The sequence below is a fragment of the Oncorhynchus tshawytscha genome, linkage group LG23 (genome assembly GCF_018296145.1).
Source record: "Oncorhynchus tshawytscha isolate Ot180627B linkage group LG23, Otsh_v2.0, whole genome shotgun sequence".
In the NCBI taxonomy this organism is placed as follows: domain Eukaryota; kingdom Metazoa; phylum Chordata; class Actinopteri; order Salmoniformes; family Salmonidae; genus Oncorhynchus; species Oncorhynchus tshawytscha.
Window position 1 is genome coordinate 9063143 of NC_056451.1, and position 15235 is coordinate 9078377.

The window sequence follows — 15235 nt, forward strand, 5'->3', positions numbered from 1 at the left end:
AGATCATTTTGAATAAATTAAAAGTGATCATCATTGGCTGCGATGTCAGGATGATACTGCGTATGTATGTTGACATTGTGTGTGTCTGTGAGCATGTGCATGTGAGTACATGTCATTGCGTGCGTGAGAGAGCGAGAGGGAGTTCATCTAAGCCATGCGTGTGGGCATGTATCTGAGCGTGTATCTGCCATCATGGCCATACCCAGGTGACAGTTGCCTCCTCCAACTGAAAGAAAGTGTGAGCTTCAGCATGTTGCATTGACCACCCCCAGTACTGCAAGCCTCTGCACATTCACAGTTCTAGAACACCAGATACAACAACAGAAAGGAGACCAAGGCACACCGGTGGCGCCCCCCCCAATCCACCACTGTCCCATACTATCAACCCAATCCCCCCTCCAACAATCCCCATGGTCGCTCAATGGGAAAGAGCCACGTGCCTCTGCGCCCACCAGCTCACGTGCATTTGTTCTCGCTGATTGTTGTTGTAAAGGATTTGCCTCCATAGACAGAAAAGAGGAGCGGATAACTTTTTGGAATTCGGCCTAGGGGGTCCTCTTTGACTTTTTGGAATTCGGCCTAGGGGGTCCTCTTTGACTTTTTGGAATTCGGCCTAGGGGTCCTCTTTGACTTTTGGGGCCTAGGGGTCCTCTTTGACTTTTTGACTAGGGGTTTTGGAATTCGGCCTAGGGGTCCTCTTTGGGTCCTAGGGGGTCCTCTTTGACTTTTTGGAATTCGGCCTAGGGGTCCTCTTTGACTTTTTGGAATTCGGCCTAGGGGTCCTCTTTGACTTTTTGGAATTCGGCCTAGGGGTCCTCTTTGACTTTTTGGAATTCGGCCTAGGGGTCCTCTTTGACTTTTTGGAATTCGGCCTAGGGGTCCTCTTTGACTTTTTGGAATTCGGCCTAGGGTCCTCTTTGACTTTTTGGAATTCGGCCTAGGGGTCCTCTTTGACTTTTTGGAAAGGGGTCCTCTTTGACTTTTTGGGCCTAGGGGTCCTCTTTGACTTTTTGGAATTCGGCCTAAGGGGTCCTCTTTGACTTTTTGGAATTCGGCCTAGGGGTCCTCTTTGACTTTTTGGAATTCGGCCTAGGGGGTCCTCTTTGACTTTTTGGAATTCGGCCTAGGGGGTCCTCTTTGACTTTTTGGAATTCGGCCTAGGGGGTCCTCTTTGACTTTTTGGATTACGGCCTAGGGGTTCCTCTTTGACTTTTTGGATTACGGCCTAGGGGTTCCTCTTTGACTTTTTGCTCACTCCAGGCTTGCACTCTCTCTCTTTCTCTCTCAGTCTTTCCCTGCGGAAAGGTTGACACTTAAGAGGGTTTATTTATCCTGAAGAACTCAGGTAAGATGCATCATGGTACTTTACTCCTGGTGCTGTTATGTTGTGTTGCCAGATTGGGCCGTTTGGACTGATTGGACTAATAAGCAAGCGTATACAGTAAATCTGTGTGGAGTAAAACATTGTAGCCATATGGGGCACAGGTGGGCAAAGAGGGACACTTCTGTCCATGGAGAAAAATAGCAGAGCTCCTGAATGTAAGCATATTTTTCGAAGACTAAGGAAGACTTGGTCTGAAGGGCAATTAAATGGTTAAGGGCTAGTTAGATTGAAATCATTCAGTACTAATCAGAATGAGATAATGCTTGAGTCTCTAAAGCGAAATAAGTAAATCATTTTTCTTCAATCATTGTCATTTTATGTCAAAGTATGCATTAAAATGAATGCAATCACAACCAATTGAGCATTCTACAGATATTGACTTCAACGCTTGACCTCAAGAAACGTTCAATGAAAGCATGTTGAATGTAGCGCATGTCGTACATGGGCTGGATGGCCAAGATGGATGCAAAAAGTATGAGGCATCCATTAGTCTCTGCAGTACATAGGGCCTTGGTGAATGGTCTGACTGTGTTGCAAATAGTATTCACTTTTGCGTTGAACCACTGAACTGAATGTTTATTTTCTAGTTCCGCCTCGGGTGCAAGATCAATGAGTAAAACAGTGAGCTCTTCGTTTCCTCAACCCTGAAGGAACCTCTATGGACGTTTTATCTTCTGGAAACAGGTGTTCCAGAGGTGTTATGACTGTTGGCTGGATGGTCATGAATCACTGTCTCAGGAAATACCATCCAGCTTTTATATCCATCATTTGTTGTTGGTTAGTTCTACATGAGCCGGGAAATACTTACAGCACTGCCCCTCCTCCACTCTCACTTTGAAATGTAACACTTCCATATTTCAGTATAACCACTCTTGTGGAGTGTTTGTGTATTTTTGTATGCGTTTGAGGTTACTGAGCTGACGTCTCTAAAATGCATGCGGGTAATGGAAAGCGTAAGTGGATTGCACAGTGTTGACAGTGATACAGAAATTGAACATGTACAGTTCAAAATAGGGTCCATACGGTCTCTGTGCAACTACAGAGACACTTTGCCATCCTGTGCTATTGAATATGACACATGTTCACGTGTGTCCCTGCAAATAAGGAAGTGATACTGTGTTGCTTCATCTGGTTTGTGCTGAGTGTGTGTCATGTCTCTGCGCTGTTGCTGAGTGAAGCACTGCCTGCATTGTCTGGTTCTGTGCACCATTGATGCGTCTGTCTAGGTCTGTGTGTTGTGCTTAGTGTGTGGGCACAATGTGTGGCATTATGGCCTGCCGTACTGGGGTCAGTTCTATTTAAATTCAGTCAATCCAGGAAGTATTTTTTTTTTTTTAATAATGATAAACATAAGCAGCTATTTGTAATTCTGGACATGCAATTCACTTCCTGAACTCTCTGAATTAAAATGGAATTGACCCCAACCCTGGCTGCCTGCAACTTTGTGTAGTAGGACCTTGAAGGCATCCGCAAAATATTGCATTGGTCAATAGCTAACTCTATTGCCTGTGCCCCATGATTGACTGTGTTGCCTGTGCCCCATGATTGACTGTGTTGCCTGTGCCCCATGGTTGCCTGTGTTGCCTGTGCCCCATGGTTGACTGTGTTGCCTGTGCCCCATAGTTGACTGTGTTGCCTGTATTGACTGTGCCATTGACCCTGTCCCTCTGCCTTGCTGTGCGCTGCAGTGCGTAGAGCCTCGCCACCGTCGCAGTGTCACTCAGGATGCACAGCTTTATGGGAGGGGGAGCCTGTATGGGAGGGGGCCTGTTCTGCGCCATAGTGGGGAACATCCTGCTGGTGGTCTCAACTGCGACAGACTACTGGATGCAGTACCGCCTGTCGGGCAGCTTCGCCCACCAGGGCCTGTGGAGGTATTGCATGTCGGGCAAGTGCTACATGCAGACAGACAGCATCGGTGAGTGGGGCGCACTGGGGACCCATAGCACCACTGGGACTGCCTGTACGGCATCTATATTAGGACGTCCCTCAGTTGTCAGACGAAACTCCCTTAGTTGAATGACTTCCTAATGTGAATGCTGTATGCCTGTCCTACCCATGTTCAGGACTACCAAGGAGGACTGTAAATGAAGGAGACGACTGAATGACTGAAATAGCAACATGTGTCATTAGACTCAGACTCAATAGAATCAATACGTTTTTTAGACTCAACATGTCTTTACAGTTAACTATGGAGGCAAATCATGCACCCATTGTCCCTAATTGGCTGGTACTAGTTTAGGTGAAAAATTATATTTGGAGCATTAGACTGGCGTGTGGGCTTGCGACTTTCTCTAATCTTTGAAATTGTATCTGTCCTCTCTTTTTCTTGTTTTATTCCTCTCTCTCTCTCTCTCTCTCTCTCTCAGCCTACTGGAATGCCACCCGTGCCTTCATGATCCTGTCGGCCATGTCGTGCTTCGCCGGCATTATAGCAGGCATTCTCTCCTTCGCCCATTTCTCCGCCTTCGAGAGGTTCAACCGCTCCTTCGCTGCAGGGATCATGTTCTTTGTCTCCAGTAAGTCCCACTGGACATTGCGAAGCTAACAGAGCTAGACACAATACACAAATAGTCACAGCTTCAATACACAAATGTAAATGAATCCAGGACAAATCATTTTGTCTCTGTTTACAAGACCCGATCGCTATTTTACCTAGAATTCTGTCTACTGTAAATTGGGAGTCCGAATTTGTCCTGTATTAACTCTCCACCAGCTCTATTTGTTCTGCTTGCAATGGCCATCTACACTGGAGTGACGGTGAACTTCCTGGGGAAGCGATTCGGTGACTGGCGCTTCTCTTGGTCCTACATACTGGGCTGGGTGGCACTGCTCATGACCTTCTTTGCAGGTAAAAATGAAAAAAAATATGGATAGAGGGCACACTTGCCAGAAAGTCTGTTTTAGCATGGGCAGCACCTGTTTTACAGCACAGTAGGTGGCTGTATGCACTTTGTCCTTTTGTTTACAGACCGCCGATAAATGTATAGAAGAAAATAATATGCCAACTACTTTATTCTCTGTCCCCAACGCACTAGACGGACAGTTTTGATAGCCTTTAGCCGTACCCTAATCCTACTCCTCCTCTGTTCCTCTGGTGATGTGGAGGTTAACCCAGGCCCTGCGTGTCCCCAGGCGCTCTCATTTGTTGACTTCTGTAATCGAAAAGGCCTTGGTTTCATGCATGGTAACATCAGAAGCCTCCTCCCTACGTTTGTTTTACTCACTGCTTTAGCACACTCTGCCAACCCTGATGTCCTTGCCGTGTCTGAATCCTGGCTTAGGAAGGCCACCAAAAATTCTGAGATTTCCATACCCAACTACAACATTTTCTCTCCAGAAAATGTTTCTCTTCAGAAATAAGTATCTCACTGTTGCCGCCAGTTATATAGACCCCCCTCAGCTCCCAGCTGTTCCCTGGACACCATATGTGAATTGATTGCCCCCCATATATCTTCAGAGTTTGTTCTGTTAGGTGACCTAAACTGGGATATGCTTAACACCCCAGCAGTCCTACAATCTAAGCTAGATGCCCTCAATCTCACACAAATGATCAAGGAAACCACCAGGTACAACCCTAAATCCGTAAACATGGACACCCTCATAGATATTATCCTGACCAACTTGCCCTCTAAATACGTCCGCTATGGGTCCGTGGTCAAACGACCACCCCTCATCAAATGCTCCCTAAATCACTTCTGCGAGCAGGCCTTTCTAATCAACCTGGCCCGGGTATCCTGGAAGGATATTGACCTCATCCCGTCAGTCGAGGATGCCTGGTCGTTCTTTAAAAGTAATTTCCTCACCATCTTAACTCTAGGCTAGATGGGACGTTACCGTCCCACCTGACCAACATCCAGTGAAAGTGCAGGGCGCCAAATTCAAACTACAGAATTGTAAATATTTAACATTCTTGAAAATACACATGCAATATGTCAAAATAAAGCTTAACTTCTTGTTAATCCAGCCACGGTGTCAGATTTCAAAATAACTTCACGGCGAAAGCAAACCATGCGATTATCTGAGGACAGCACCCCATCAAACAAACACAGACAATCATATTTCATCCCGCCAGGCGTGACACAAAACTCAGAAATAAAAATATAATTCATGCCTTACCTTTGAAGAGCTTCTTCTGTTGGCACTCCAATATGTCCCATAAACATCACAAATGGTCATTTTGTTTGATCAATTCTGTCGTTATATCTCCAAAATGTCCATTTATTTGAAGCGTTTAATCCAGAAAAACACCGGTTCCAACTCGCGCAACATGACTACAAAATATCTAATAAGTTACCTGTAATCAAACAACTTTCCTAATACAACTTTAGGTATTTTTAAAAGTAAATAATCGATCAAATTTAAGACGGGAAAAACTGCGTTCAATAGCGGATAAAGAGCGAGCTTTCAACCACAACAGCACACTAGACTCGACCCTCGTGCTCCCCAACCACAACAGCACACTAGACTCGACCCTCGTTCTGAACAACCCTACTTCTTCATTTCTCAAAGGAAACACATCAACCAATTTCTAAAGACTGTTGACATCCAGTGGAAGCGATAGGAACTGCAAGCAAGTGCCTTAGAAATCTAGATCCACATAGAAAACCCATTGAAAAGAGTGACCTCAAAATGTTTTTCCTGGATGGTTTGTCCTCAGGATCCTGCCTGCCAAATAAGTTATGTTATACTCACAGACATCATTCAAACATTGTGAGAAACTTCAGAGTGTGTTCTATCCAAATATACTAATAATATGCATATCCTAGCTTCTGGGCCTGAGTAGCAGGCAGTTTACTTTGGGCACGCTTTTCATCCGGACATGAAAATACCGTCCCCTAGCCTAGAGAGGTTAAATAAGCATGTCCCTTTCAGAAAATGCAGAACTAAGAACAGATATAGCCCTTGGTTCACTTCAGACCTGACTGCCCTTGAACAGCACAAAAACATCCTGCGGCGGACTGCAATAGCATCGAATAGTCCCCGCGATATGCAACTTTTCAGGGAAGTCAGGAATCAGTAGAGTCAGTCAGGAAAGCAAAGGCTAGCTTTTTCAAACAGAAATTTGCATCCTGTATCTCTAACTCCAAAAAGTTTTGGGACACTGTAAAGTCCATGGTGAACAAGAGCACCCCCTCCCAGCTGCCCACTGCACTGAGGCTAGGAAACACGGTCACCACCGATAAATCCACGATAATCGAAATTTTCAATAAGCATTTCTCTACGGCTGGCCATGCTTTCCTCCTTTCTACCCCAAACCTGGCTAACAGTGCCGCACCCCCTGCAGCTACTTGCCTGAGCCTCCCCAGTTTCTCCTTCACCCAAATCCAGATAGCAGATGTTCTGACTGAGCTGCAAAACCTGGACCCGTACAAATCAGCTGGGCCTGACAATCTGGACCTTTTCTTTCTAAAATGATCCGCCGCCATTGTTGCAACCCCTATTACCAGTCTGTTCAACCTCTCTTTCATATCATCTGAGATCCCTAAAGATTGGAAAGCTGCCACGGTCATCTCCCTCTTTAAAGGGGGTGACACTTTAGACCCAAACTGTTATATACCTATATCCATCCTGCTCTGCCTTTCTAAAGTCTTCGAAAGCCAAGTTAACTTATTTCGGATCATTGGGACGCTAGCGTCCCACCTCGACAACGTCCGGCGAAATTCAGAGCATGAAATTCAAAATACAAAAGTAGTAATATTAAACATTCATAACAATACAAGTGTTATACCCCCTTCTTTAGCTTAGTATCTTGGTAATTGAACCGCTTTGTCCGATTTACAATAGGCTTTGAAAGCATAGCATTTGATCGTCTGAGGACAGCGCCTCACCCACTTCCTGCATTAACATGAATTCATATCCTGCACAGGTGTCACAACTCAAAAATGTCGATAAAATAAATCACTTACCTTTGAAGATCTTCATCTTTTTGCAATCCAAAGGGTCCCAGTTATACAATGAGTGGTCGTTTTGTTCGATAAAGTCCTTCTTTATATCCCAAAAAATGTCAGTTTATTTGGCGCGTTTGATTCAGAAATCACTTGATCCAACTCGCCCAACATGCAGTTACAGGTAAAACCTTGTCCGAACAATTCAAACAATGTTTCTAATCCAACCTCCGGTACCCTAATATGTAAATAATCGTTCAAATTTAAGACGGAATATACAGTGTTCAATACCGGAGAAAAAGAACGAGGAGTGAGCACTCATTCACGCGCGCCAAAAGACTAGAGTCCTTCTGATGGATACTTTGGAAGAATTCGAATACTTCTTCATTTTTCAAAAAACAAGCATGAAACAATTTCTAAAGGCTGTTGACATCTAGTGGAAGCCATGGGAACTGCTATCTGGGTCCTAATTATCAGACTTTCCCATAGAAAAGCATTGAAAAGTCCAATGACCTCGGGGTTTCACCTGCCATATCAGTTCTAATATACCCACAGACAATATTTGAACAGTTTTAGAAACTTCAGAGTGTTGTCTATCCAATGCTACATATGCACATCCTAGCTTCTTGGCCTGAGTAACAGGCAGTTTACTTTGGGCAGATCTGCCCCTTAGCCCAAAGAAGTTAATAAACAGATCACTGACCATTTCAAATCCCACCGTACCTTCTCCGCTGTGCAATCCGGTTTCCGAGCTGGTCATGGGTGCACCTCAGCCACGCTCAAGGTACTAAACGATATCATATCCGCCATCGATAAAAGACAGTACTGTGCAGCTGTCTTCATCGACCTGGCCAAGGCTTTCGACTCTGTCAATCACCGTATTCTTATCGGCAGACTCAATAGCCTTGGTTTCTCAAATGACTGCCTCGTCTGGTTCACCAACTACTTCGCAGACAGACTTTAGTTTGTCAAATCAGAGGGCCTGTTGTCCGGACCTTTGGCAGTCTCTACGGGGGTAGCACAGGGTTCAATTCTCGGGCCGACTCTTTTCTCTGTATACATCAACGATGTTGCTCTTGCTGCGGGTGATTCCCTGATCCACCTCTATGCAGAGGACACCATTCTGTATACAGACCCACTGGCTCCAGGTCATCTATAAGTCTATGCTAGGTAAAGCTCCACCTTATCTCAGCTCACTGGTCACGATAACAACACCCACCCGTAGCACGCGCTCCAGCAGGTATATCTCACTGATCATCCCCAAAGCCAACACCTCCTTTGGCCACCTTTCCTTCCAGTTCTCTGCTGCCAGTGACTGGAAATAATTGCAAAAATCGCTGGAGACTTATATTTCCCTCACTAACTTTAAACATCAGCTATCTGAGCAGCTAACCGATAACTGCAGCTGTACATAGCCCATCTGTAAATAGCCCACCCAATCTACCTACCTCATCTCCATATTGTTTTTATTTACTTTTCTGCTCTTTTGCAAACCACTACTTGCATACTCATCATCTGCTCTTCATCATCTGCTCATCTATCTCTCCAGTGTTAATCTGCTGAATTGTAATTCCTTTACTACTATGGCTTATTTATTGCCTTACCTCCTCAAGCCATTTGCACACACTGTATGTAGACTCTTTTTTTCTCTATTGTGTTATTGACTGTACGTTTGTTTATTCCATGTGTAATTCTGTGCTGTTGTTTGTGTCGCACTGCTTTGCTTTATCTTGGCCAGGTCGCAGTTGTAAATGAGAACTTGTTCTCAACTGGCCTACCTGGTTAAATAAAAGTCAAATAAAAAAATACAAAAATGGAGGAGCTGTCACAGATGAGATCAATGGAAAATATAGGAGTATGCCCTCTTTTGTTCTCTATGGATAAGCAGAACTAGAATCAAATGGCACATGTTCTTCTCATCTCCTAAGTAATTATTTGAAATCCAAAATTGCTAGTCGAATTGTCAAACTAAACACTGCAGAATATCATCAATTGTTCTAGTTTTATTGATGAAACATGCAGACAATGCTGGTGTTCATTTGATAGCAGGTAAGACACTATTCTTTATCTATCTATATGGGAACTACCTCAAGTAGCATGGATGCTGGACAGTTGATTTACAATTTTTTCTTTTGCAGGAATATTTTACATGTGTGCCTACAGAATGCATGAATGCAGGAGAGTGGTGGGCCCACGCTAAAAGAGAAAGGAAAGCCAGTGGAAAGAAAATCGGGACATTTTGGCACCGCAATTCCAACGTGATGAAAGAATCAAGCTTACACCAATAGACATATCCCTGAAATATAGGAACTGTACTGGAAAATTGAGAACCAAAGATTAATACAAATGTTTGATTCTGCCTAAGCAGTTTACGCGTCATTTTAATAAAGCTATAACTCTCTTTAGCAGTAAAACATTTATGCTCTTTGTTACATTCAGCCTTGAAACTCTTGAATACAGAAAGGTCTTTGCAACACAAATGTGTTAGCTGATTCATGCCAATACAAATGGAGGTAGAAAATATTTAGCATTATGTGTCAATTAAAATGGGTAACACAGCACATACTCTAACCAAACAAATTCAGAATTTTAAAGGGTAACAACCAAGCTTTCACATAGTGTGCAATTCAAAAGGGTAACAGAAGCTACTGTGATGAAACAAATGAATCTTGTATGAAGTGCTCACTTTAGTAAAATGGAATGTAAAGATTTGAACATTTAAATATGAATGACTTTGGCAAGAAAGGTACAGTTCACCGAAATGTGTAAAACACAAACTACATATTATCTTGAAATATACCGCACATAGCTAGGTCTCTCCACGAATAGAGTGCCTTTTTGTCATTTCAATGGAATCACATGCATCTATGCTTTAACTAAGCCAAGCCTTTTGAAATGTGTTTTTATTTACACATTCTAATAGCAGTGTGTTTTCATTAAAGTAAGGTATTTGTTTCTCTCTGAAAATCCCCATTTGGCATGTCCATTGTCGTCTTTGTTCACCTTCTACGAAATATATCTACTTAATTACAAGTCCAAGTTATTTTGTTACTTTAGGAAAGTAATGGCTGAAGATTCCTACTTATTTAATGATTCATTTACATTTGTCCCTCAGGTTTATGTTAGCCCTGTAAAATGAACTGAACTCACATTTTAATATGGTAAAACTATTCGTTTTGTAAATGATTGAATCCCCAAAAAAACGTACCATCTAGTAATATAGCCATATGATAGTGTAAAAGCAGGTGAGCTGGTTCTACTTTTTTTAGGTCATTTGCTTTGTGCTGGAAAACATGTTGAGCATAACCCATCAACCCTGTGTTACCCATAGATAGATAGGCTAGAAATGTTTTCAACAAGTCACTAGAAATGTTTTTGTTGAACTTGCATTGCAATTGCCTCCCGCTGCTGCACACAACATGCTTCCATTCACCCTGTCACAAAGGGAGTTATGTCGGATTTAAGATAACATTGTTAACCCTATTACAGTCAATCCTGTCACTTTAATTTGAATTTGTATAGTTATTCTTCTTAATTGAACCTCTTGAGATGGGAAAACATGTTTTTTTGAATGAAGTTGAACATTGGCTCTTTATGATAGAATTAAAACTATTGGTGAAATGAATAGTTCTTTTTGACAAAATTACCCAAAAGGCACCTTGGAGTAAGGTGATTACATTTTCTACTCTTGGCCCATATTGGCTATTGTGCTTTCCCTTTGGACTGCAGCCTGACCCTGTCGCAGTCCCAGCATCTTGCAGATGGCCATCTTGGTAGTGATGCAGAAAGCAGAGGAGGAGAAGTAGAAGATGATAGGGTCCAGGCAGGTGTTGAAGGCGCTGAGCAGCAGGGTGTAGTACCCCCACGAGGGGCTGGAGCCTGTGAAGAAAACCCAGCACATGGGAGAAGTTGTAGGGAAAGACACACACAAGGAAGACGGCCAGAGTACCCAACGCCATCCCGATGGCCTTCTGCTTCTGGCCCGGGCTGATCCTGGGGAGCGTGTACAGGATCCAGATACAGCGGAGGTAGCAGAAGACGCAAAACTATGAGAGGAACCAAGCAGAGCATGATGAAGAACTCCAGACGCACCGGGAGGAGGATGGCCAGTTGTTGTTCGGTGAAGTCCTCGTAGCAGACGGAGGTGTTGCTTGGGGAGAGGTCCGGATGGTGCTGGATGATGAACACGATGCTGCAGTGGGCGGTGGAGAGAAGCCAGACGATTGTGCTGGCCACCACAGAATAGAAAGGTTTGTGAAGTTGGTGGTAGGCGATGGGATAGACCACCACCAGGTAACGGACCACACTGACAGCCATCAACAGGAGAGAACTGGTGTAGATAGTGGAGAAGAAGGTGTAGGAAGTGATGGAGCAGAGGAACTCGGGCAGGTTCCACAGCATGCCGGAGGCCGCCTCATACATCTTGAGAGGCAGGAAGAGAAGAAAGAGGAGGTTGGACACAATCAGGTTGAGCAGGAGGATGTCTGTGGGAGTGGGTTTGTTGTGGATCTTGACGCTGAAGGCGTAGAGTGCCAGGATGTTGGCAGGCAGGCCCATCAGGAAGGTGATGATGTAGACGGATAGAATCACCTCACTTTTCACCCACACCATGGCTCTGAAGCTATAAGGTCAACAAAACCAAAAATAACACATTCAGGGTGCCCAATAATCATATTTTAAAATCATACAAATGTAGCTGTTTTCAATGATCAATGTATTTTTGTTACAATATCTCAGCCAACTCCTTATCACCAATGAATGAATCACAATTAGCTTATAGGTACATTCTTCACACAGTACACTTGCAGCTCAACAGTGAAAACCTTAAAGGGAGAAGGATAACACATTCTTAATTCCAAATGGTCATAACCTACCTGGCTGTGGATGTGTATTTATTTTGAATCAGGAATTGGAGAGCTCAGCCATGTGTATTCAAGCTTCCCAAGAAGGTTGTTACTTTGGTCAAAACAGCAGAATGTTCTATTTACATGTTCTAGCATATCTAGCAGTCAAGCAGACCTGTTTGAGTGCACAGCAGACTTATTGAACAGTGCAAACATGAGGAGGTGAGAGTGCATGGTAACGATTAACTAAAATGCAAAACATTGCTGTGCTTACATCTGATATTACATATGTGTAGGAGGGAGGGAAATACCCATGTCTAATTTTAATATTGATTTTGTAAATAGTGTGGAAACAGACATTGACTTCCCAAGAGAACAGTCATGTAAATGATAACAGAATCCAAACATGTATTTTTCCATGTGCCCAAGGTTGATGTAACATCATATGTGTATTAGCATTTTGCTAACACTTGACGAGTACTGTAGCAACAAACCACTAATTGTTACTGTATGTGTCCATGTGGTTGTATGTGTCCAGGGACCAACTAGGACCAACCCTGCTTAGCTTCATAGTTAAGTGAGCAGTAGGATGTAGGTTGGTATTCTGCTGGCAGGTATGCTGCTGGCAGGTCTCTCTCTTGTCTACATCATTGGCTGTGAACTGGTGACTGTCTGCCCCGTAATATGGCATCCATATTAGGAAGTCTTCAATTGTCATCAAAAGCTCTGTCACTTGTCAGACAAACCTCCCTCAGTTGTGGCTGGGTTACTGTGTCCCTCTATGTCTCTAGTGTTGTTTTGAGCTGTCATGAAGACACCAGGGGTGCTGTTCCTTCGCTTCCCAGTTAGGATCCTCTTCATGGTGGCCTGGAACATGGAGGAGGAGAAGTAGAACGTCACAGGATCCAGGACGGTGTTGACCGTGGTCAGGAGCAGAGCGTAGAGCCGCCACTCCACGTTGTCTTGGATGATGAACCCCTGTACATGGGTGACATTATAGGGCAGGAAGCAGACAACAAAAACAAGCAAGGTCCCCACAGCCATTCCGACGGCTCTCTTCTTTTTCTCTGCACAAAGGTTTGGGGTCCTATTGAGGATGAGGATGAAGTTCAGGTAGCAGAACACACAGACCAACAGTGGCACGATGTATAGAACCACACACAGCTCCAAGCGCATGGGAAGCACCACCTTCAGCTGCTCCTGGGTGAAGTTGTCATAGCAGGTATATAAATCAGATGAGGTCTGGTTCCCCACGATGTAGATGAAGCAGAGGTGGACCGAGCTGAAGACCCACACCACCAGGCTGCTCACCACTCCGTACAATGGCTTGCGGCGGAGCCTGTACTGGACAGGGAAGGCCACACACAGGTAGCGGTCAACACTGACCACCATCAGCAGGAGGGAGCTGGTGTAGATTGTGGAGAAGAAGACGAAAGAGGTAACGTTGCAGAGAAGCCTGGGGAGAGTCCAGACCATGCCGGAGGCTGCCTCGTGCATCTTGAGGGGCAGGAAGAGCAGGAAGATAAGGTCGGACACAGTCAGGTTGAGCAGGAGGATGTCTGTGGGAGTGGGTTTGTTGTGGATCTTGACGCTGAAGGCGTAAAGTGCCAGGATGTTGCCAGGCAGGCCAATCAGGAAGGTGATGATGTAGACAGACAGAATCACCCCACTCCTCACCACCATGGCTTTCAACTGAGGACGAGCAGAGAATGACAGCAACTATTATCTATATTTGATCATATAGCACACGGTTTTAGCTGAAAAATGTTCAACTCTAAATTAAGATCAACCATTATCTCAAATGATGATGTAATGGATGCAGCTTGCTGAGGAAAGTTTGAAATGAAAATGAAACCATCCATGAAATCATCTCCTATTCCATTTGTATAGTTCAAACCCAAGCTCCACCATGTCGAAACAAAAGCATCATGGTATAATGTAGATTGTTTAGATTGTTTTTTGAGATGATTGTATCAGCTCCCAGTATTAGGCTATCTAATAACATAAATTTGCAGTGCGCTGTCAGGACCAAGGCTTAAATAACAATAATGAACAGTCATTGAAGTATTACTCACGCTATCAACAGGTCATCAAACAGAGGATATGGTGGAAAGTCCAAGGCTATCCGCTACACAGGCTTCACGGAAAGTTATTTGTGCAGATTAAAGTCACTTCTCTCCTCAGCTTGGTTGGGGAGGACTGTCCACCTCTTTCTAATTACATGCTCCTAATTTAACTTGGAAAAAATGTTCTCTCTAGCTCATTTTATCAGAACAAGTAAGCAGTCAATGAATGGGTGGTTTGTATATAATGAGATAAGCAACGGTGTAATAAACCAAGTGTAACAGCCATCACTGGGCCTAAATCATTGAAGTTTTGCATAACTGTCACCATAAGGTGTCCCTTTGACTAGGGGGTTAATTAAGGTGCTACACTCTTAGAAAACGGGTTCCAAAGGGTTATTCAGCTGTCCCCATAGGAGAACCCTTTTTGGTTCCAGTTAGAACCCTTTTGTGTCACGCGAAGCGGAACAGGTGAACCCAGGTGAACAGGTGACTGGGATGAGGTGACCAAGGTATTTATTAAAACACAGGGGGAAGATTGAGGGCAGGCCAGGGGGAGCTAAGGCAGGTTGCAGTAAACCAGGTGCGGAGGCCGAGGCTGGAGCGAGACGTGTTGGGACAGGGTAAGCAGATCCAGAGGGGAATCCAAGGGAGCCGTAGAGTGGGGGATCCAGGACAGAGTAGCAGGACTGACGAGAAGTAGGACTGGAGACAGGGACCAGAGTCAGAGTGGGCAGAACTGTAGTAGAGAGGAAAACAGCATCAGTCAAGGGAAGACAGGCACAGCAGGACAACAGGATCTAAAAAGGAACATAGACTGACTGAGCAGAGATTACGATCTGACGGCGTGGAAGTGGCAGGGCTGAGTATTTGTAGAGGTCTTGATTATGGAACAGGTTGCAGCTGGTGGGAATCTGCTCTGACTCCAGCACACCTGTCTCTGCCCACACAATCACACACACACACAGAAAAGGAAAGAGCACTGGGGGAGTGGAGGCAGGTCAAGGAGACACCGGATAAGCAGTAGAGGGCATGGCAGGAGCAGATGTCAAATTT

At 44.3% G+C, this 15235-nt stretch overlaps 2 protein-coding genes and 1 pseudogene across 2 annotated transcripts; 1 reads left to right on the top strand and 2 right to left on the bottom strand.

The window, feature by feature from the left end:
• Positions 1-1061: 1061 nt before the first annotated feature.
• Positions 1062-10245, top strand: LOC112223032 (lens fiber membrane intrinsic protein-like). The gene is made up of 5 exons (XM_024385964.2): positions 1062-1345; positions 3073-3302; positions 3754-3903; positions 4101-4235; positions 9411-10245. The coding sequence occupies exons 2-5, from the start codon at positions 3110-3112 to the stop codon at positions 9470-9472; spliced, it is 540 nt and encodes a 179-aa protein (XP_024241732.1). The 5' UTR covers positions 1062-1345; positions 3073-3109; the 3' UTR covers positions 9473-10245.
• Positions 10246-10276: 31 nt separating this feature from the next.
• On the bottom strand, positions 10277-12286 carry LOC112223031 (annotated as a pseudogene).
• LOC112223030 (free fatty acid receptor 2) lies at positions 11970-15101 on the bottom strand. The gene is made up of 2 exons (XM_024385963.2): positions 14192-15101; positions 11970-13808 (listed from the first exon to the last, which is right to left on the bottom strand). Exon 2 carries the CDS (start codon positions 13797-13799, stop codon positions 12846-12848), a length of 954 nt encoding a protein of 317 aa, XP_024241731.1. The 5' UTR covers positions 13800-13808; positions 14192-15101; the 3' UTR covers positions 11970-12845.
• Between the last annotated feature and the right edge of the window lie 134 nt (positions 15102-15235).

Excerpts from the sequence above, each read along its gene's own strand:
- LOC112223032 (XM_024385964.2), top strand. The coding sequence starts at position 3,110 with ATGCACAGCTTTATGGGAGGGGGAGCCTGTATGGGAGGGGGCCTGTTC. Across the intron at positions 3,904-4,100 it reads GATCATGTTCTTTGTCTCCA|CTCTATTTGTTCTGCTTGCA; the intron begins GTAAGTCCCACT and ends ACTCTCCACCAG. Across the intron at positions 4,236-9,410 it reads GCTCATGACCTTCTTTGCAG|GAATATTTTACATGTGTGCC; the intron begins GTAAAAATGAAA and ends TTTCTTTTGCAG.
- LOC112223030 (XM_024385963.2), bottom strand. The coding sequence starts at position 13,799 with ATGGTGGTGAGGAGTGGGGTGATTCTGTCTGTCTACATCATCACCTTC.